We start from the raw sequence: 21,769 nt of genomic DNA, 5'->3' as shown, positions 1-21,769 counted from the left end.
GTAAGGCAGGATGATTCTAAAGCCTTTTGTACATAGGCTGAGCCTGGGCCATATTTCTGGACTGCCTCCTTCAAATCTTTAATAAACTTAAAGGGAACAGGTCGGTGATATCTGTCCTCGTCTATATCGCCTGGATTTTCTATCAGCACCGGTAGTGCCAGCGGGGAGTCCCACTCTGCCCAATCTACATCCTCCCCGTCCTTCACAGCCTGGCGTAGGCTGAAGGACAGCAGGCTCTGTGGGGGCCGGGCTGCAGCTGCACCCTTTGTACTGAACGAAAAGCCTTTCCGCGGCCCCAGTGTCATCTCTGCCAGCAGGGCAGTGGCCCCTTCCTCCTTCTCCCTGAACTCATGAGTTCCCTCCCACTTATGCCAGCCTGTCTGTTCCTCTTTTCCCTCTTTGAAGAGGTGCCGAGGCGGTAAAGAAGCACCTCCTTTGCCTAGGGAGTTCTGCTCTTCCTTCCTTTTGGGGGCTGCTAACAACCCCTCCCTCGGAGGGGGGCATGGGAAGTCCTCTTTGCCTTGCTGTAAAGCCTCCCAAGGGTAGATGGATTTTGGCTCGGGAGTTTTCTCTTCCTCATCGTCATCATCCGAGCCTGCCAGGGATGCCCCTACTTGGGCCCCCCTTTCGTCCCGTATAGGGGGTGGCTGGGGTGATAGGGCAGCCCCAATCGCCGAGTAAATCGCAAAATCCTTGGGGTCTAAGAATGTGGGGTCTGTTTTATGGTAAGAGGCCATTTGCTGGCCCACCAAACCCCATCTCTGCAGATCTACCCCCGTGTGTTCTAACCACGGGCTAACTACCCAAACTTTCTCCACCCACTCTCTACATGCTCTTATATGAATTCTAACGCCTTGCTCCTTACAGACCTTGTAGATCTGGCAGGCGAGTATGCCTTTGTCCTCCGGCTCAACACGGGCTTTACAGACCTTCGGTCCCATCCCAAGGGCTCAACCTGTCTCCTTGGGTTCTGCCTGGTCTTCCGCTCCCCTTATCTATTGGGAGCAGGAGCGGCCTCACTGGTCAAGCCCCACGTTGGGCGCCAGCTGTCGGCGGCCGGACGGGTGTGCCCCACAATAGCACCCCGTTCTCCCCGACTACCGCCTCACACTCACCCTGCCCACGGGTCTTTGGACGTCTCCGGCTCCTCCCGGGGGACGCGAGAGGAGAATCACCAGGCAGCTACCGGAATGCGACAAGCAGTTTTATTGCAATGGCGTACCAGAAATCTTACACAAAATCCCACTGACCCTCTCTGGGGTGCTCCTTATATTGGGAGTTTCGGGTTAGCTCCTCCCCAGTTCCTCCCCGAAGGTGGAGCCCTTCCAGTTGGAGCCGCCCCGGTACTGACGTAACAGAAGCCACACAGGCACTGCTGCGTCAGCAGGTCCAGACTCCCTGGCGTCTCACTACCCTTTCAGGAGGCCCAGGTCCAGAGCGCCCCTAACATCTAACCTTTACAATTTCTGTTGAAGATGGCTACATCCTCCCAGTCACACAGGTTCACAACCTCAGTCACCCTTGATTCTCCCTTCTCCCTTACTCATATTTAATCAGTTGCTAAATCTCATCAATCTACATCCTTGACATCTCTCACATTCACCTCCTTCTCTCCAAGCCTGACCGTAGTCCGAGCCTGTGTCACCTCTTGCCTGGACTATTAACTTCCAGTTAATTTCTCAGAGCAGTCCCTCACCCTCTCCAACCTAACCTCCATCTATCTGTCAAAATAATCTTCATAAGGCATAGGTCTTACCATGTCAGTCTCCTACTCACAGATCTTTAGTGGATCCCTATTGCTTTTAGTATTTAAAACAAACAAACAATAAAACTCATCTGCCTGTCATTTAAGGCTCATTACTGTGATGGGTGAAGGATGTAATAACTGAAGAAGCAAAGGTTTGATCTTCCATATCAATTTATCAAGCACTGCATGCCAATTGCCTAACAAATTGGAGCAGACCTCTTCACCTTAGGCCTGGACCCTTAATATAGAGGGAGATAGATTAATTAAAAATGATTAATCAAATAAGGCCAATTAATGAAAAGGAAACAGTACATTAGGTAATCGGATTTCTAATTGGAGAAAAGGTTAGAGACTTTCCAAGTTGGGAGGGGAAGAGTAAACAGGTGTAACTTCTGTGAATTCAGTAAAGGAGGTGTCCCACTCCCCCCAAGTGTCTGTGAACAATCAAAGGAACATGGAAGCAATACCTGATTGATCAGTGTGGGACCAGTTTTCAGAGAAGACATTTGGATTGCTTAAGATGTGCAATTGTGAGAAAATGCCTTGCATCAATCTTTGGATCTGATTTGGTTTCTGGTCAGCATAACCTAGGGTCCTTAGTTAAGGGTCTATATAACCTGTAGAGGTGGTCCGGCTTCCCAGCCACACAGGGATAGGTTCAAACAATGTAATAAGGTTTTCTCCCAATTCCTATAATTGAATAAACTTTTCTCACAAGACAGAATTTGGACTAGACCAGGGGTAGGGTACCTGCAACCTTGAGGCCACATCTGGATCCTTGAGTGTGGCCTTTTGACTGAGTCCAAGTTTTACAGAACAAATCCTTTTATTAAGGGGATTTGTTCTGTGAAGTTTGGATTCAATCAAAGTGCCGCACTTGAGGACCTAGAGGGCCACATGTGGCCTTGCGGCTGAAGGTTCCCTACCCCTGCACTAGACCCATAATTGAATAGAGAGGGAACTGAGCTAGCTCCAGAATTGAGTCACAAGATGGAGCCAGTGTGGTTCACTCAATTCCCACAATGAACCACTTGCTGTCCTAATGCCCTCAACTCCCTCATTATGAATCTGATCTCAACCTTCCTTTCCAGGATTATGTTATATATTACTCAACTTCATTCCAGCCATATTGCACTACAATCTGTCAGTGGCCCTCGACATACCATCTTCCACCTGCCTATTTTCACACACATCTTCTTCCATGCCCTCATCTCAGCCTCTCAGAATACCCTGTCTTTCTTCATGGCGCAGCTTGGGTTCTACCTCCTTCATGAAACCTTCCTTGATACTCCTCTCCATCTCCCCCATTAATTTACACTCTTTCTCTTTCTCTCTGTACATTATGCTTAATTATATATGTATATTGTACCCTGCCACTAGAATATAAGCTCCTTGAAAGCAGGAACGATTTCTTTTTTTTTTATTCATGGTACATAGGTCCATTAGGACAGTGCTTAATTTATAGTGGGGACCTAATAAAAGTTAAAGTGAAGTAGAAATGTGACAGGAGATCCAAAAGCCTGTGGTGAGGGAGGAAGAGTCTCAGAATGAATTTTGAAACCACTAGTTTGGAGCCTACATTCTAATTTGTGTACCTTTTATGAAAGAATAGCTCTAATTTGCACCATTTTCTTTCCTTTTCCATCTTAATTTCTATCAGATACCAACAAAAGAAAGCTCCCTGAGTTGAAGATGGACCAGGCATTATTAATTATCCACAATGAATTTCTCCATGGAGATTTGAATGTCTACTGGCTTTCCGACCATTGTTATGAAGTAAGCATGTTCTTAATTTATATTTTATTTTAGGCCAATGCATTCTAATTCCTAATACCTCTTATGCTCATATAACTGTTTTTCTAATTTTTCAAAAAGAAAGGCACCAGGGTACAGTAGAAAGATTTTGAGGTCAGGAAGGCTTGCGTTCAATGTTGCCTTGTAGTTAGAAGGGAGGGTGCCTAGCTGTATCACATTGCAAACTATACTACAAAGTTGTAATTAGCAAAACAGTTTGGGAATGGTTTAGAAAAAGTCGATCAGTGGAACAGATTAAGTACACAATATATAGGAACAAAGGAGCACAGGAGTCTTGTTTTCGATAAACCCGAAGAACCTAACTATTGGGGAAAAACTTACTATTTGGAAAACTGGAAAGGTGTCTGGTGGAAACTAGGTATAGACCAACGTCTTATACTCTATACTAAGATAAGCTCCAAATGGGTACATGATTTAGACATAAAGGGTAATGTTATAAGGAAATTAGAGGGACTTGGGAATTACCTGTCAGATTTATGGCTCATGGAAGAAATTTATGACCAACCAAGAGATAGTGAGGTTCACAGGAGGTAAAACAGTTTTGATTATATAAAATTTAAAAGGTTTTTGAATAAATAAAACTTATGCAGCTAAAAATTAGAAGAGAAGCAGGAAATTGGGAAAAAATCTTTGTAGCAAGTTTCTGTGATAAGGTCTCATTTCTAAGGTATAGCGTGAACTGACTTATTTATAAGAATAAGAGCTATTCCCTGATTGATAAATTGTCAAAGGATATGAATAGATACATTTTCAGAGGAAGAAATCTAAGCCATCAATAGCCATATGAAAAAATGCTCTGAATCACAAATAATCAGAGAAATGCAAATTAAAATAATTCTGAGGTTCTATCTCATACTCATCAGATTGCAAAATTGACAAAATGGAAGAATGACAAATGCTCAAGGGGCTCTGAGAAAATAAGGTATATTAATGCACTGTAGGTGGAGCCATTAACTGGTCCAGGCAGCTTTTTGGAAAATAATTTGGAACCGTGGCTAAAAAGTTATTAGTGTATACCCTCTGATCCAGCAATACCACTACTAAGTCTATACCCCTAAAGAGATCAAAGTAAGATTAAAGGGACACATATGTACAAAAATATTTATGGCGGGCCTTTTTGTGTCAAAGAATTAGAAATGGAGGAGGTGCCCATAAATTGGGAATAGTCGAACAAGTTATGGTATATGAATGTGATGGAATGCTATTGTTTTATAAAAAATGTTGAAGAGGAAGATTACAGAAAAGCCTGGGAAGACTTGTGCGAACTGATGCAAAGTGAAGTGAACAGAAACAAGACAACAGTTTATACAGTAGCAACAGTTTTGTAAAGACAATTTTGAAAGACAGCAGCTTTTTTTCAAGTTTTATTTTATTTTTAGTTCCAAATTCCCTCCCTTCCTCCCCTGCCCCTTTAGAAGGCAAAAAATACAATACCCATCTTACATATGGTCATACAAAACATTTCCACATCAGCCATGTTCTGAAACAGACAAACAGAAAAAGCAAGAAAAATAAAGGAAAAAAAATTATTTTTCACTCTGAGACCATCAGCTCTTTATCTAGAGGTGGATAGTATTTTACATTATGAATCCTTTGGAATTGTGGTCATTGTGTTAATCAGAGTAACTAAGCAAAAGACTGATTAACACAATAACCCACCATAATTCTGAAGGACTCATGATGAGATATGCTACTTACCTCTGATAGCTGACTGGCCCCTTCTCTGTTCCTCACACACAACACTCCATCCTTAAACTCCATGCCTTTGCATGGGGAACCGAGTGTCCTCCATGTATGGGAATGAACTCCCTCCTTATACAGCTTCAGGAAGCCTTTTCTTATCTCCTCAAATGCTAGTGCCCTTTCTCCCAAACTACCTTGTATTTAACTAATTTGTATCTATTTATATGTGCAACATAGATTTTTCCATGTACTAATTTCTCTCTTCATTAGAATGTAAGTTCCCTGTGAATAGGGATTGTTTAATTCCTTGTACTTGTATCCTTAAGGCGTAGCTTGGTACCTGGCACATAGCAGATTCTTAATAAATATTCAGTTATTAGTTAATAAGTACGTCTTTACGTGTGTACATGTGTATTTTGTAAATATTTTGTATATACTTATATGTTTAAGCTGCATATAAACTTGAGAACAGGAATCATTCCATTTTTGTTTTTTGTATCCTCAGCTCCTGGCACTTAATAAATGCTTGTTGGTTGATTGATAGATTGCTATATACAAGTCAGTGATTATAATATTTAACAACACAAGGCCAAACATAGCTCTCTAGGAGACCTCCTTCCAAGTTGACATTGAAACCTTAATTAATGACCATTCTTTGCCTATGGCCATTCAGTCACTTCTAAATCTTCCTAATTAGATTGTTCTGTAGTCCATATCTATCTTTTCCACAAGAATTTTATGAGATACTTTATCAAATGTTTTGGTAGATTGTAGATAAATTAGCATTCCTCTTCATTATCAGTCTAGAGACCTTGTCAGGAAAGGAAAAAAGGTTAATCTGGCACGACTGGACCTGCTCTTGTAAAGTGATGCTGGCTTTCTTAATGATTGATTACTGCTTCCTTTTCTAGTGTGCTGTAGAAGTGTTTGGGGAATCAGAAGTCAAGCTCACTGGCCTACAGTTTAGACTCCATCCTTTTAATCTTTGTCACATTTGCCCTTCTCCAGTCTTGCAATACTTCTCAAGTTCTTCCCAGAATTTCATAGATCACTGATGATGGCTCAGCAGTCACATCTACCAGCTCTTTCCATTTCCAGGAATTAGTTTCTCTAGGCCAGTTATTTGACCTGAACTTTTTTCAAGGGCAGAAAGATTCTTTTTTACTGCTTCCTTACTAATCTCAGGCATTACTTCCCTACTAATCTTTTTTTTTTTGTACAGTTCTTTCTAGTCCAAAGGTCATTCTCTGTGTCAAAAGAAGGAAAGTAGGAATGGAGCAGTTCTGTGTTTTCTCTGTCATAAGTTATTAGTGTCCATCCCCAAGTAGTGATCTTGCCCCTTTTGACTCTTCTCTTTTCCCCAGCACAGCTAAAATAACAACAAAAACACTCCCCCTCCCACAACCCTATTGTTATTCTATTGTCCTGACCTTTCTTCAACATCCTTAGCTCATTCTCATTTTTAGTATTTTTGACACTTCTTTTGGACCATCCCACATGGAATTCCCTCTCTGTTACTGACCTTTGCTTCTAGTCTTCTGTGCATGTCTTTTTTTCTTTTGGGGGTCTGGGTGAGAGGTAGAGCAGTGGGAGGATATTTGGACCTGTGATTTCATAGGTGTAAGGAATGCCAGTAAGGCAACGCCCTCTACCATTGTAGATGGGCAACTGTCTGCAATTTACAATCCTAGAGAATTCCTTGGGGGTGCTGAGAGGTGGCAACTTGTCCAGGGTCACACAGTCATTAGGGTGAGTGGCAGAACTTAAACCCAGGTCTTTCTGACTCCTAGGTCAGCTAGCTTGCTATTTGGACTCTGCTACTCTGCTTCTTGCCATAGATTGGTTCGGGAATTGCTTTGTGTAACCCATCGGTCTCTTCAGAAAACCCCCATATTTTCATTTGAATTGTTTTTCTTTTGTGTCTTCAGAATTTCATTTTTGAGAACTTTGCCTCTCCTGGGCTTACTTCTTCCCCTGTAAAGTTTTAGACTATGGGATCCCTCCTGTTCTTTTTTCCTACACCCTATGAAATCTACCACCCCAAGATCTAGGGTCTTCTGACTTTCTCTTCCTTCTCTGTCACAGAATTTAAGCTAAAATGGGACTTCCTCCCAAGCTTCTCATCACCCAGCAACCAGTTCTTGTTGACAAGAATCAGATCCGGAAAAGAATTTCCCCCTTTTCTTTTTTGTTCCTATTCCTTTTGAAAGATAACATTATCCCTAAGGCAAGTAAAGAAATTAACTACTTTGAAGTCTGCCATCACCGTTCTATCGTGTGTCTTGTGAGTTTCATGCCACAGTAACAACAGTGACACTGCCATGGTCAGCGTGCTAAATTCTAGCTAGAGCTGAGGTTTTAATTAGGAGGAATAGCTTCTGTTCTCCAACAGCGTCACCTGTCTTACATTTCCTCATTATGTCTAGGTGGGTGATAATCCTGTTTCTTAGTCATGTCTGACTCTTCGTGACCCCGTTTGGGGTTTTCTTGGCAAAGATACTGCAGTGGTTTGCCATTTCCGATTTTGCCATTTTGCAGATGAGGAAACTGAGGCAAACAGGGTTAAGCAACTTGCCCAGAGTCACATAGCTACTAAGTATCTGAGGCTGGATTTGAACCTAGGTCTTCCTGTCTCCAGCCTGCTGCTCTATCTACTGCACCACCTACTTGCTCTGGCAATAATACATTTAGGCTATAAATATGGTATCTGTTTAACCTAGTGATGAACTTTGCCCCAGTTCTCCCTCCCCTGCTTCTTGAAGGTTTCTGGATTTCCTCTCAAGACTCTGATCTTCCTAATATACTGTGTTGCACCACTCCCCTGTCCTCCCTGACTTTTTTTGTTGTTTATTTTGAATAAGGTACACTTTCCTACAGCCATATTTTAGTCATGAATTTAATTCCACCAAGTCTCAGTGTTACTCATTAAGTTAAATTTTCTTCTTTGCATTAGAATCATTGGTTTATCTTGTTTATTACCTGTACTGTGTACATTAAAAAAAAGATATGAGGCTGTGGGCTTTATTACTGTTCTTTTTTCCCCTCGATTCTGCCCTCAGTGAATTTCTGAGTTTATCTCTTGGTATATTTTTTTCCTATAGTTTGTCTAATCTCTGTCAGTGAATAGGCAGTATTCTCCTTATCTCTCTCTTCCTTTTAATTTTCAAGCCCTTTTCATTAAATTTGCAAAACATCAGGCAAATAGATTATTACTAGCACATGTTAGGTATACTCCATCTATGGCCCGGAGACTGTCATTCTTATATTTTAAGCCATGATCAAGAAATTCAAATCCCATTCTTAAATCCCATCTTCTTAACCAACTGTATGTTCACTTCCCAGTTCTACCTTCTGCTTCTGAAGCCCTTGCCTTTGGGAGTAGGAATGATGAAAACAACACCTAAGGACTTCAGTTTTCCACTCTGAATTTTATAATCTGTAGTAATGTGTCCAGATTCCTCTTGGCAGTATCATTTTTGCCCAAGTTAATCACCAGAAGTAAGTAGCACTTATCACCTTTGATGAGTGATCCTTTATTATGTCTTGGATGTGTGACCTGGGGAGACACAAAAGCAGATTTCTACTATGGTTATCAGGTCAACCAATAGTTGCCTTAACACCTCTCAGCAATAAGTCACTGTCTCTTCCTCCCCCTCTTCCTGTGATCCTTACTGGCTGATCTTTGATTTCACAACCTTTATGTATCCTCAGGGAACAGGCTTCCTCTTCAGAATGCCCATCCTACTCTTCTTTGGGAAGACTTTCATCCAAATTCCTAATCATATAATTTGCTTCTGGTAACTTTATAGTAAGGTCTTATTTCTGTATTTCTATTCTCAACTGCCTTTTTAAAGTAAAAAAATGTGTGTATGAAAAATGAAATACTACTATATTTCAAAATGTGTAAGTAACTGTGTATGGCTGGGGGTAGTTTAAGAGAATTCAACAGTTACTACTCTCTTCATTGAAAACACTTAAGTGAAAACAAGATATTGGGAATGAAATTCAAGTCAGGATCTTTTTTAGTTTGATTTTAAAAGTCCTTTGAGAGAGGGGTGGGGAGAGACAGAGAGAGAGAGAGTGTGAGAGAGTGTGTGTGTGTGTGTGTGTGAGTGAGAGTGTGTGTGTGTGAGAGAGAGAGAGACTAACAGTCTCATAGATGTATAATATATATCTACACACACATATATGTAATCAAAAGGTATAAAGAAACATTTCTCAGAAGAAAAATTGCAAAGTATTCAAAACCACATGAATTAGTACTCCAAATAAGTAATAGTAAGGGAAATACAAATCAAAACAACCCCGAGGCTTCACTGTATACCCTGTAAATTGGCAAAAATTGGGAATAGTCAACGTTGGAGAGATTGTGATAGACCACTAATACATTGTTGGTGGATCTGTGAAATAATACAATCATTTTGAAAAGCAATTTGGAATTATGCGAATAAAGTGAATAAAATGTCCATATCGTTTGACTTAGAGACTCCATTATTGGGCTTATACCCAAGGAAGCCATCAATAAGAAGAAAATTTCTATACATTCCAAAATATTTATAGTAGCACCTTTTGTGATAGTTAAGAATTGAAAGCAAAGTAGATGCCCATCAATTGGGGAATGACTAAACAAATTGTGGTACATAAATGTAACGGAGTAGTCCTGTGCTAAGAAATGGTATGTGGCATGAATACAGAGAAGCACAGAAAGGTCTTTATGAACTGATGCAGAGTAAACAGGACCAAGAAAACAACATGCACGTTCATTACAACAATGTAATTGAAAGAATGACATGCCGAAATTTAAAAGTGAATGCAGCAAAATTTTAAAGATGTCCCCAACCCCTTTGTGGAGGTGGGATCCCTGCAGGTGTTATACACATTTCACATTGTCAGACTTTTTCAGTGTATTGATCAGTTGAGCTGGATTTTTTTCCTCTCTAAAAAAATACTTTTTTTTTTTCCACATGGGGTGACTACTCTGGGTGGGGGAGAAGGAGGGATACAGAAGACATCAATAAAAACTTATTTTTAAAAAGCCAGCAGACTTTAAAAATCCCCAATTCCCTTCCTTCTTGTGCTTCTATTTTTATAGTGCTTGTATCAGTTTCTGGTGTCCGTTCCAGTGAGTCCAAAACCTGGACACCCTAGCATTGCAGCTGTTGCAGTGAGCTCTCAGCACCCTGTCACCCTGCTTCTAAATGATACCTTGGAAAAGAAAGAGATTTGCCGGTCTGTACCTCCTTTGATGTTGACCTATCTAAAAAAAAAAATCTACATTTTCTCTTCACTCTCCTCATACCTTTTTCCTTCCCTTTCAAACGCATCTCCATATTGTTCTTGGTCTCCAGCAGTCATACTCTCTGCAGTGAACATATTTGTCAAATTCCAACTCAGCTTCTAACCTTTCTTTCTTTTTTTTAATTGTTGTTATTTTCCCCAATTCTTTGCAGGATACATTATGTTTTTGGAGAATTTGGAAACTATTCTCTCTGGGTAAAACCTCACTATGGTGGTATCAACCAGATGTCCTGCGATATGGTCGTCAATGAAAATCCAGTCAACAGCAACCTTCGTATGTACCTATTTGTTGATTATTTAACTTAGCCTGAAAATCTTCTCCATTTTGGGGTGCTGCTTGGGAAGAGTAGTAATATACAATACTTTTTGGGTAATTTAAAACCCAAACTGCAGAGCTCATCTCAGAGCATTAGAGACAACATAACATGGTGGGTAATGTATCGAACTTGGAGCAAGTAAAGCCTGGGATTGACTCTTCCTTCAAATATTTATTAGTTCTGTTACCCTGGGCGGATGACTTAATACCTCTGAGCTTCAGTTCCCTCATTCGCAAACTAGCACTTATGCCAGCGTTGTGATCATCAAAGGAGATGATGCAGGTAAAGTGCTTGGAAAATCTTAAAGCACTCCGTGAATGTCAGCTATTGTTGTTACTAAGGTTTTTTGGTTATATCAGATTTTTAGTGAAAAATGAGTGGAATAGCATTAATTACTATTCCTAGACACGAATAGACCAAAAAGTCAAGGATAGAAATTTAGAAGTAGGAGCATTGGACCAAAGATAAACTTTACCTTGCTTTAGGATTAGGTTAAAGAGACCTCCCAGGATCTTTCATTCTCTGACAATTCTGGAGGTAGAATTTGTCATTCAAACATATTTCTTAGTTTAGCTGCATTTTCAAGTGAGTAAACTTTGGAGCTATGTGGCATTAATAAGTAGATTTCACCCTGTTATTGCCCTTTGTTTTTCTCTATTCCTTGTAGGAAATTTAGCAAAGAAATGTGGGATTCTTCCCTCAGTAATATTTTATATAGCAGTTTTTCCAGCAGTGCTTTATGCGTCTTGTAAATTAATTTTGTGGGTTACAATGATGTCACTCTTCATAATCTTGACATTATTTGTGATGGTATTCTTCTTTTTCTTCATACAGCTATCTACATTGCATTCCTTATTTATATAGCAATCCTCATTTCCTCGTCCGTAGGAAATTTCTTTGTGAAGTAAGTAGAAATTGTTGGGTGTGGGACAAAGCAGAGAATTGGAGAAAGTGGGTCATGGGATATTTTGTATATTTATAAAGTCTTATTTTCACTCCTTTATAACCCTTCTGTTCTACCATATGATACCTTCCCCTCAAAGTATTCCCCACCCCCCTCCAAAAAAGCCCTAACCCTCCAACCACAAAAACCTGGATACCCCAAACTCAACCCATTATTTCCTAACAGAAGGCATTATAATTTGTACAGAGCTATAGTGATCTCTGGGAATTTTAGGAGGTGGCTCCCAGGCTTGAAAAAAACAAAAAAAAACCTAAACACTTCGTCTTTCTTCTCTGGTGCTAAGCTTCCCCACCCACATCTTCCTTGCTGCCACCATTCCACAGCTGGATAGGATGGCAAAAGAGACCGGACCTTCCATATCTCAGTACGTGATTCTTGGCTCTTTCCTAGTTAGTGTTAGGATAGGAAGTCTGCTGTCTAGTGCTTTGTGGGGAGTGATTTTGACTTTGTGTTAAGATGGGTTGGGCTTCTGGGAGGGATCGACAAGCTCTTGAGAAGGGGTGAGAATAAAGGGAATGGTCTGAAGAAACAATGAGAAAGGAAGAAGAGGGAAAGAGAAAGACGGCTATTTCAAAACTTGAGACATTTTGCTTAGAATTTTAATAAGTACTGTTTCTCCCAAGTTGAAAAGAAGCTTATTTTGCCTAAATCCCAAATAGAATTTTTGTCTCACAAGGTTAGTACTGACCTTCTCTTGTCAGAACAGGAGACGAGATTTGGTGTAACAGAAATCTAGTGACTCTCAGGTGCGCTGAAGCCTTTAAATCCATTGGAATGTCAAATAGTCTAGGAATGTCCTAAAGAAGAACACATGATAATTCCTGTTCTACATAATGTAGAAGGAGAACACTCTTTAAATAATTTCATACAGGAACAGGAGAAAATGGGAAAAGCTGAAGAGGAAGTAACCAAAAAAAGAATATGGGTGTACCTCCGCTCTACACAATAGATAGAGCTTCTGGAAACTTTTTGGCAAATTACATTCTTACATATCAAGCACGCTTGAGATTGGTTATTTTAAAAAGTTGTAGGTGTTTTTGTAATGCAAAAATCGTATCCTAATATGTATGTATTATTTCAATATATGTAAATTGCTTTGTGATCATAAGATCACATATAATAAGATGCAATATTATTATTACTAAGTTCATATTTTTTGGATTGCATTTGGTACATACGCAATTAAGTATGACCCAAGAGAGTGCGTAAAAGAGTCAAAGGAGAAATCCAGAAAAAAAATTATAATAAAAATCCTAGCATTATAGTCTTCCCTTCAAGATAAAATTTGTTTTTTCAATCTGTCTTTAGATGGATATACATCAGGGAAGGTTAGCTCTCTTACCATTATAACCTTTAGTGTGAATGATGCTTTTTGAAGTGACAGCTGACCAAGAGAGAGTTCACTGCAATTATAAGGCAATGTTGTATGATAGGGAGAGTACTGGAGTTGGAGTCTGAGGGCCTAATAGCCGCATGACTTTTGGCAAATCACTTAGATCCCTAGATTTTGTTTTCTTCATGTGAGAATGTGAGGCTTGGACTAGATGGCCTTGAAGGTCCCTACCATTCTGAGTCCTTGACCCTATGATCTTACCTCTTGTGGGAATGATCTTCTCTTTGAACAATAATTTGGCTTTGTGAGTAGGTAATAGTATAAACACTCCCTCTTCCATCATTTCTTAGTGGAAATGATGGCCTTTTAATTATACAGTTCTCTAATGATTTGACTCAAACAGAATCACGGAAGGGACATGAGGTAAATCAACAGAAGTAGGTAGTAGTTTTGACGTCAGTTTTGACAAGTCTTGGGAGATTCTCTGTTGGGCCTTAGATGTATGGCTTGGGATGACATCAGATCTCTCTACTGTTGTTATCTGTTAATGTTGATTCCCCTCAGCAAGGAATCACCAATTCCTCTTTCTCTCTTCTTCCTCTGACCATTTACTTTTGGGGAATGGGTGTTTCCCTATGTGTAAGGCAGAATCAGACAAATTGTTTTAACATCCTAACTTCCCCTTTTTTAAATTAAAATTTTTATTTTTTATTATGAGCTTGAAAAATTTTGACAGACATGAATGTTTTAATATTCAAAGAGAAAAAGATTGTATTTGAGACTGAACTTCAATTACCGTTTTTAAGTGTGTATTAAATTTGATGAGAGTAACAAAGCTGCCCTGCTTTTCTTTGTACCTTTCTGAACTCCATTCTGCTCCCTTTTGTTGTTTTTGAATGTTTCATTGACTTTTATTTCTGTTCCCTTTTTCATATTACTGTCACAAACCACCAATATTCCCTCCTCCCACCTTCCAGGTCCTCGATCCCCAAATAAAAGCCTTCCTTTGTAATTAATGTGGTCAAGCAAAACAAAGTGACACATTGGCCGTGTCTCATTCTGTACCTTTAGTCCATCTCATTATAGAAATCTCGGGTTTCTCTAAATCTATCATTTTCATTTATTTCTTACAGTATAAATATTCCATTACACTCATCTACTATAATTTTCTCATCCATTCCTCAAGTGTTGAGAATCCACTTAGTTTCCAGTTCTTTGTGGCTACTATTAATATTGTATATGTGAGTCATTTCTTTCTGTCTTTGACCTCTCAGGTCATATGTGCATAAAAGGGCATGCATATTTTACTAATGGGGAAGGGGGGGAGAATAGTTCCAAATTTTTTTCCAGAGTGGTTGAACCAATTCATAGTTCCACCAGCAGTGCAGTATTGTGCCTTTCTTCCAATAGCACCTCCAGTATTTACCATTTTCATTTTTTGTCATATTTGTCCATCTGATGGTTGTAAGATGGAACCTCAGAGTCATTTTACGAACTTCTTTTAATTATTCATTAAGATCTGTTTAACTCTTTTTCATAAGATGATGAGTTAAGTAGAAGTGGGGAGATGAGCTGTGAAAGAAAATGTGTTTGAAAATTTTATGTTGACTAAACAACAAAGATGTCAACAAAATTTGTATAAAACATGAATGCTTATGGGAAGCATCAATTTCAATTTTTTTAATGAGGTAGTCATGTACTTTTGTGAAAGATTTCTTTTCACCTCATTTTTAAAGCAGAATTATCAACAATTTCAAACTCTGCCTTGTTATATCTTAATATGAATTAATTTAACAAGGGGGTATCATTTTAAGGAAAATGGAGTATGCTAACAGGGAGTGTTCATTTATTTACAGACTTGATCCTGTTCGGAATTGGCTGTACAAAAAAATGAATCCCAGAGAAACTGATCGTCTCATTAATTCTGTGAGTAACTGGAGTGCACCAACTGAGAGTCTTTGCTGTCTTCCTTAAGATTTAGAATTTTCCCCCTCAAATGTAATAATTATTACTTTGACTTTAGTAAGTCTTATCCATATTTGTGGTGTGGTTGTCTAATCTCCACCAAAGTCCCACTCTCGTTTCTCATCATTGAGTAGAAGTGAGCCTGTGTTCTCAAAGTCCATTTCATCAGAGCCGACCAAATGGGGACAGTTTTAAGTCCAGGACCTGTGACAGACAATGCATTTGTCAGCTGAGAACCAGACTTAATACACTCAGGAACTTTTTTTGGCTGTAGCAGCTTGAAGATGATTAGAGGTTGTGGAGGGGACATTCATATTAATCAGATAACAGGCCATTGAAGTGTGCTCTAAATATGTCTGCCTACACCTCTTGAAAAGACGTGGTGTCTTCTCAGCTCTCTTAGCAATGTGTTGGCTGGCATTGGATGACAATGTGTTGACTGGCATTGGATGAAATGAGTATATTTCCGATCAGTTCTACGTGGCCATGTCTTTAATATGGCCCATGGACAAGTTTACGAAAAACACCAAAAAATGAAGTCAAGTTAGAAACCGAGCCCAGAGATCAAGCAACAAACAAATGTTCTATTTTCTTTTCTTTCTGAAGGAGCTGGGATCTCCGACCAGAGCAGAGTCCTATAGTAGTGATCTGCAGGTTGAGGCATGGAGGCTGACCCCTCCAGTGCATCGCCTTCGCTCTCTGGACACGTTCAGAGGGTAAGTGGACATTCCCTTAGAACCTTGTTCCTCATTAGCCTCATAAACAGAATCTTGCAACCTTAGGAACTCTTGGGTGTGATGGAAGGTATTTAGGTCTGATGTGATCAGTTGCCTTAACTTGGGGTTTTGCTTCAGCTGTCACCTTGTAAGTTACATGCTTCCCAAATTTAGCTCTTTCTTCCTGTCTTCCTGCCCTCTTCTCCTCCTCACCCCACCCTCCCAGTTTTATGTCCCTACCAAATTTAATAAGCCGCCTCTTATACTTTTTATTCAAGTCATAGACCAAAATATTAAAAGCACAGATCCCGGGGGCATTCCACTGGAGACTTCCTTCCAAACTGACATCTAGCTATTAGTGACTCCTAAATCTCCCTAGCCGTACTGATATCTAGCCCATGTTCCTTAATCTTTTCCAGGAGAATAGTATGAGAGACTTGATCTTCATGTCTCATACCTGACATTCTTTGTCATTTTAGCCTATTAAGTCTTATCCATCCTTGAGACCCAGCTTAGACACCACCTCCTCTGCAGCGTGTTTCTGGATCCCCCTCATCTAGATGTGACCTCTCCTTCCTTAGACATTTTATAATATTTGATCTCTTTCTTTTATATTTGCCACAATCCAATGAATATTGCAGTTGTTTGTGTCCTTGTGCTATCCATGCTTCCACCAAGATTCTAGTTAGGGCATCTAGGAGCTGCAGTGAATAGAGCAGCTGGGCCTGGAGTCAGCTGGAAGACTCATCTTCCTGAGTTTGAATTTGGCCTCAGACACTTAATAACTGTGTGACTCTGGGAAAGATCCTGTTTACCTCAGTTCCCTCATCTATAAAATAAGATGGAGAAGGACGTGGCAAACTGCTTCAGTATCTGCCAAGAAAACCCCAAAGGCGGTCATGAAGAGTTGGACACGAATGAAACAACTGAATAACAACAACAGAATTCTGTGTCCCTAGTGCCTGGTCCAGTGCTTTGCACAGTATAGGTACTTAATACAATGTTGTTGTTGTTTTTAAATTAAAATTCAGCATCTTTCAAGACAACTCAGATGCTTCATTCATTGTCTTTTGTTATATCCATCTCCTTTTCCCCTTCTGCTTCATCATCTTTCAATCCATAGTCTGTTTGGGGAAGGAAAGACACTTGCCACAGAGGGGTACATATAACTTTATAGTAAAAGTGAATTATATGCTAAGAGTTCTTAAGAATGTCTCTCCAGAACACACCAAAGTCTGATTAACAAGCTCTTATCCTTAGAGGTACCATTCCCTTTTCGCAATGATATAGATTAACATCACTCTAGGTTCCCCCAATGCATTACAGGTCTTAGGCAATGTGGATAAAAGAAGACTTTAAAATGGCTCATTCTAATTGTTAGAAATTGTCAGGCACTATAACTTCTTACCCATGAAACTCATCTTGTATTAAATCAGTTAGTCGGCCAACAAGGGCCTACTCTATGCCAAGCATCACGATGCTGGGGTACTGGGGACTTGTTAATATAAGACTTCTCTTTGCAGGTACATAACGCTTACGTGTTGTTAACTCTGCCACACTATCTTGATATAGGGACTCTGCATTCTTTGTGTTTTCTTGATTCTTTTAGGATCGCTCTCATCATCATGGTTTTCGTTAATTATGGAGGCGGAAAGTACTGGTTCTTCAAACATGAGAGCTGGAATGGTAAAGTACTTGCTAAAGTTGGTTGGGCCTATTTCAGTCGGCTTTTGAAAAATATAAAGAATGAAGTCTTCTGTCCCCCCAGAAGGCCGTGGAAGCAAATTTCATGGCCTTCCTCCTCCATATTGTTTATCCTATAGATGGTTGGTCCATTGAAGTCAGTTACTTCATGAGACTTTATGCCTCCTCTAGCAGACCATGGGCCCATAAACAAGGTCCAGCAATAACAGCTAATAGCTTTTAGAGGTGTTTCTTTGTAAAATACCTCCTGAGGCTCTGCAGTAAAATGACAAGAATTTGGCCTTCTGTTGTCTTTGTCATATTCTATGCCTGCCTTTGTCACAAGCCTTTTGCTCTTGAGTATTGTGTCTTACCAACACCTTAACTTCCAAGTTGCTGCCTTTATTGGGGGTGCTGGGAACTTTTTATGTGACCCTGAATAATTCTTGTGAAACCTGGCTTAGGAGTTCTTTGGAAAATGGATTAGGACTAGCCTCGGGACACTGCTTTAAAATGATGTTCTTCCATTCAGTGCTCTAATTCCTTGTTTCTGGATCAATGCTTTTTCACAGTAGATGCTCACAATAAATGCTTTTGACTCATTGACTTCATAGAGCATAAAGAGAACAAATGATATTTTTTTCAGTGGAATTTTCTTCAAAAAATGTCAAATGAAGCTTCCACATTTCTCTTATCTGTGGAGGGTTTGTTTATTTGCACAGTACCATGTGGGTCAAATGGTCGTAGATCCAGAGTGGGAAGGGACTAGTTGGTCATCTGATCTGACACCTTTCCTTTACTGATGAGTAAACTGAGGCCCAGGTAGTAAGAAGACTACGCCCATCTTCAGAATTAGACCGGATGCTCATTCCAGAGCCCCTTTTCCTTACTGTTGTTGTGTTGTTCTCCAGGTTTGACGGTGGCAGACCTTGTGTTTCCATGGTAAGTTGGCAGTGATTTTTCTCCCCTCATGTACTCTGTCTTAATCAACAGTCCCAAGAACATTTCCATCCAGGTTATATCACAACTTTGTTCTAAGGCCATCCTTGAGGTTTGTGGCAAAGGGTTTTTGCTTCTAGAACTTGTGTGGTATCAAATTCTATGTTAGAGGAGACTATGTTAATTATTGCAAAACTCAAGGGTATATTTATTAAGTTTTTTATGTGTAATTCTCTATGAGGGGCTACACAAAGAAATGAATGGTCCCAGTATTTAGAGATCATCTTCCCATTTATTGCTCAGGACGCTGTTGATCTCAGGAGGGAAGCCAAGGGAGGCCAAGGAAAGTAGTGCCTTAGTCAAGAATCTCTAGTAAGCTCAGTTAAGCTTTCTGGGTTTTGTTCGCTTGGAGTATCAAGGAAGTTTAGTTAGAGAACAAGAAGATCCGTGGTTCAGATATCTTTTTTTAAATTTCATTTAAAAAAATTAACAATCATTTATTTTCTTCCCCTTCCACCTCCCCTTCCCTTTGGAAAAAGACAAAAGAAAAACCAAACCCTTGTAACAAATATTCATAGCAAAACGAATCTCCTCATTAGCTGTGTCCGAGAATATAGGTCTGATTCTGCCTCTTGAGTCCATAACCTCTCTGTTAAGAAGCAGGTAGTTGTTTCCTTGCTAGTCCTCTGGAGTCATGATTGGTCGTTGCATTGATCCGAGTTTCAGATATCTGCTTTGCCTTGTAGTTATAGAGAAACAATTATCTCCTCTTTTTCCTGGTTGAGGAGCCAAGGGTGGATTTGCCAAAGGGAGAAGACAAAAACTTCTAGTTTTCTGTTTCTCTTTCAGAGAGTTTTAAGGGCAAATTGATTGGATTCCAACAACTTGATTTTCTGTTTCCAAACTGCTCAGACAGTCAGTCTTTGGGGATTTCTGGCAGTCCTCACAAATGTGCTTTTATAGCAGAACTTGAAGGCAACCTCTCCAGAAAGAAAAAAAGGCCCAACAGTGGCCCCTCTCTGCACTTCTTGTTAACCAATTCTCTTTTTATTTTTAAGGTTCGTGTTTATTATGGGCTCTTCCATTGCCCTCTCCCTGAGCTCCATGCTGCGGCGAGGATGTTCCAGATGGAAGCTGCTGGGGAAAATTCTGTGGAGGAGTCTTCTGCTCTGTGTGATGGGAATCCTGATTGTGAATCCTAATTACTGCCTTGGACCCTGTGAGTAATTGTTTCATTTCTCTTTAAAAACCGAATGTAAGTTGGAAGATGGAAATCAGATAGTATCATGTAACGAGAAGATATTAAATCAATTTCAAATATGTATCAACATAATGAGGAGTGAATTAATAGGAATGCATTTACCTCCCAGTATACTTTTTATTTTGGGAAAAGGTGCTATTCTGGATAGTCACAGAAAATCAGAGAGACGGAAATGAAGTTAGGGGGCTTTGAGTTAAAACTGAGATGCAGAGAGATTAGGAGACTATGTGGGGTCACACATCTAGATAGTGGAAGTATCAGCATTTCTACATACATAAGTATAGACACACATATATGTATATATGCATATTTACACATATGTATATACGTGTGTATGTGTATACACACGCACACACACACACACAAATAAAATTCAGAGAGAAAGAAAAAGCTAATTGCTAAGTGTGGAGACACAGAGAAAACAATGAAACAGTCCCTGCCCTCAAGGGGCTTACCTTCTAACGGAAGAGAGCACATGTGCATCAGTGGGTACATGCCGGGTACTGTACATAAGAGTAGGTGGCGGGAAGCCTTCTAAGGGAAGGCACTAGAACCCAAGCCTTGCCGCTCTTGGCTGTTCTTTCTGTTATACCCCATAGAGACCTTTGTTTCAGTAGTTTTCATAATGAGGGTTTTTTGTAGCTGGCCCATGAATTCAGCTCGGTGGCACAGCGGATAGAACGCTGGGCCTGCAGTCAGCAAGATCTGAACTCAAATTGAGCTTCAGACACTAGCTGCGTGACCCTGGGAAAGTCATTTTACCCTGTTTGCCCCAGTAAAATGAGCTGGAGAATGGTGGTACATGAGCAGAAACTGGAAAGTCAGGAGGAGAAGCTAGCTATTGGGGGTTTTCGTTTTTGTTTTTTTGTGGTGTGCCTCTTAGGCATTGGATTTTTAATTCATTTCTATACATTTTAAATTTCATTCGGTGGAGACAGCATGATGCATTGAAAAGAGTGTGCATTTGGAGTCGGAGGACCTAGGTTCAAATCCAAACTTTGCTCCTTTCTGGAGAGTCATTTTAATTCTTTGGGCCTCGGTCTTCTTGTGTTTAAAATGAGGGGCTTGGGTGCAGTGACCGGGAAGCTTCCCTCTAGCTCTGAACCTATGAGCCTGATTGATCAAGTGTGTATCGAGCATTGGTTTAATGTACAAGATAATACTGCTGAGGGTTGTAGGAGATAAGTGTAGTGTGCCGTCTTCTGGTGTTTAAAATCGAGTTGGGGAAATGTGACCCTCACATGAGTCACAACACGTGACTGGGACAATCACATGCTGCAGGGGTTGGGTGTTTCAGAGAAGGGGTGATCATTTCTACGTAGCTGGTTAAGACTTTACAGAGACGGTGGGATTTGAACAGAATGAATAACAGAAAAAATACTAAGCTCATACTTTGTGCCAGACAGTGTGCTAAGCCCTGGGGCGGTCCAAGTGCAGTAACTCCTGTTATTGTACAGAAACTCCTGTCCTCGGGGAGCTTCCATTCTGATAGGAAGGGATAACACATTTCGGGGAGTATTTTGGTTTCGAGAGTTACAGGGGTGGTGACTGGAGCTAAAAGAGAGTAAGCTGACTCATCCTTTTTAGCAGCAGTGGCAGTGTTGACATGATTATGGTTCCACAACTCTCTGTGCCTAGGAGTGGAGAGTGTGCCAGGGAGAGAGGATAGGGTGTCTAAGGGAAAGCAGATGAACTTACTTGTAGCAGTGGCTTCATTTAAGGAGATGATAGGCGGAAGAAAGGGCTGGGACAGTTGAAGTAGATTATGAAGGGCCTCACATACCAATTTAGATTGGATCTCTTAAGTGATGAGGAATCATTCAAAGCTGGATTTGAGGTAACGATGGGACATCCCAATGGAAATAGTTGGTAGTCAAATATTTGGAATAAGAGTTAATGGGAATGGAACTGACAGAAGAGGTCAGGACTGGAGAGAAAGGCTTGGAGCTTCAATCCAATAGAGGTGGTGATAATTGAATCAAATTAAATCAAAAGATCCATGATTCCATCAGCATCAGTGCCCTTCACTTGGGCTGGAGGGCAGAGAA

The 21,769-nt window shown here is 40.2% G+C and overlaps 1 protein-coding gene across 2 annotated transcripts in view; it reads left to right on the top strand.

Moving 5' to 3' along the window:
- The window catches only part of HGSNAT (heparan-alpha-glucosaminide N-acetyltransferase), a 50,354-nt gene that overhangs the window by 15,659 nt on the left and 12,926 nt on the right, over nt 1-21,769 (top strand). The window contains exons 2-11 of one of the 2 annotated variants that reach the window (XM_036749293.1): nt 3,408-3,523; nt 10,338-10,474; nt 10,696-10,817; nt 11,695-11,764; nt 12,108-12,188; nt 15,014-15,083; nt 15,729-15,838; nt 17,448-17,524; nt 18,433-18,463; nt 19,519-19,679. In XM_036749293.1, the coding sequence (XP_036605188.1) occupies nt 3,408-3,523; nt 10,338-10,474; nt 10,696-10,817; nt 11,695-11,764; nt 12,108-12,188; nt 15,014-15,083; nt 15,729-15,838; nt 17,448-17,524; nt 18,433-18,463; nt 19,519-19,679 (975 nt within the window). The remainder of the gene's footprint in view (nt 1-3,407; nt 3,524-10,337; nt 10,475-10,695; nt 10,818-11,694; nt 11,765-12,107; nt 12,189-15,013; nt 15,084-15,728; nt 15,839-17,447; nt 17,525-18,432; nt 18,464-19,518; nt 19,680-21,769) is intronic. The other variant, XM_036749292.1, reaches the window with a different exon arrangement.

The sequence above is a fragment of the Trichosurus vulpecula genome, chromosome 3 (assembly GCF_011100635.1).
Source record: "Trichosurus vulpecula isolate mTriVul1 chromosome 3, mTriVul1.pri, whole genome shotgun sequence".
In the NCBI taxonomy this organism is placed as follows: domain Eukaryota; kingdom Metazoa; phylum Chordata; class Mammalia; order Diprotodontia; family Phalangeridae; genus Trichosurus; species Trichosurus vulpecula.
Note: the sequence above shows the minus strand (reverse complement) of the source record. Positions and strands in the feature narration are given on the sequence as shown.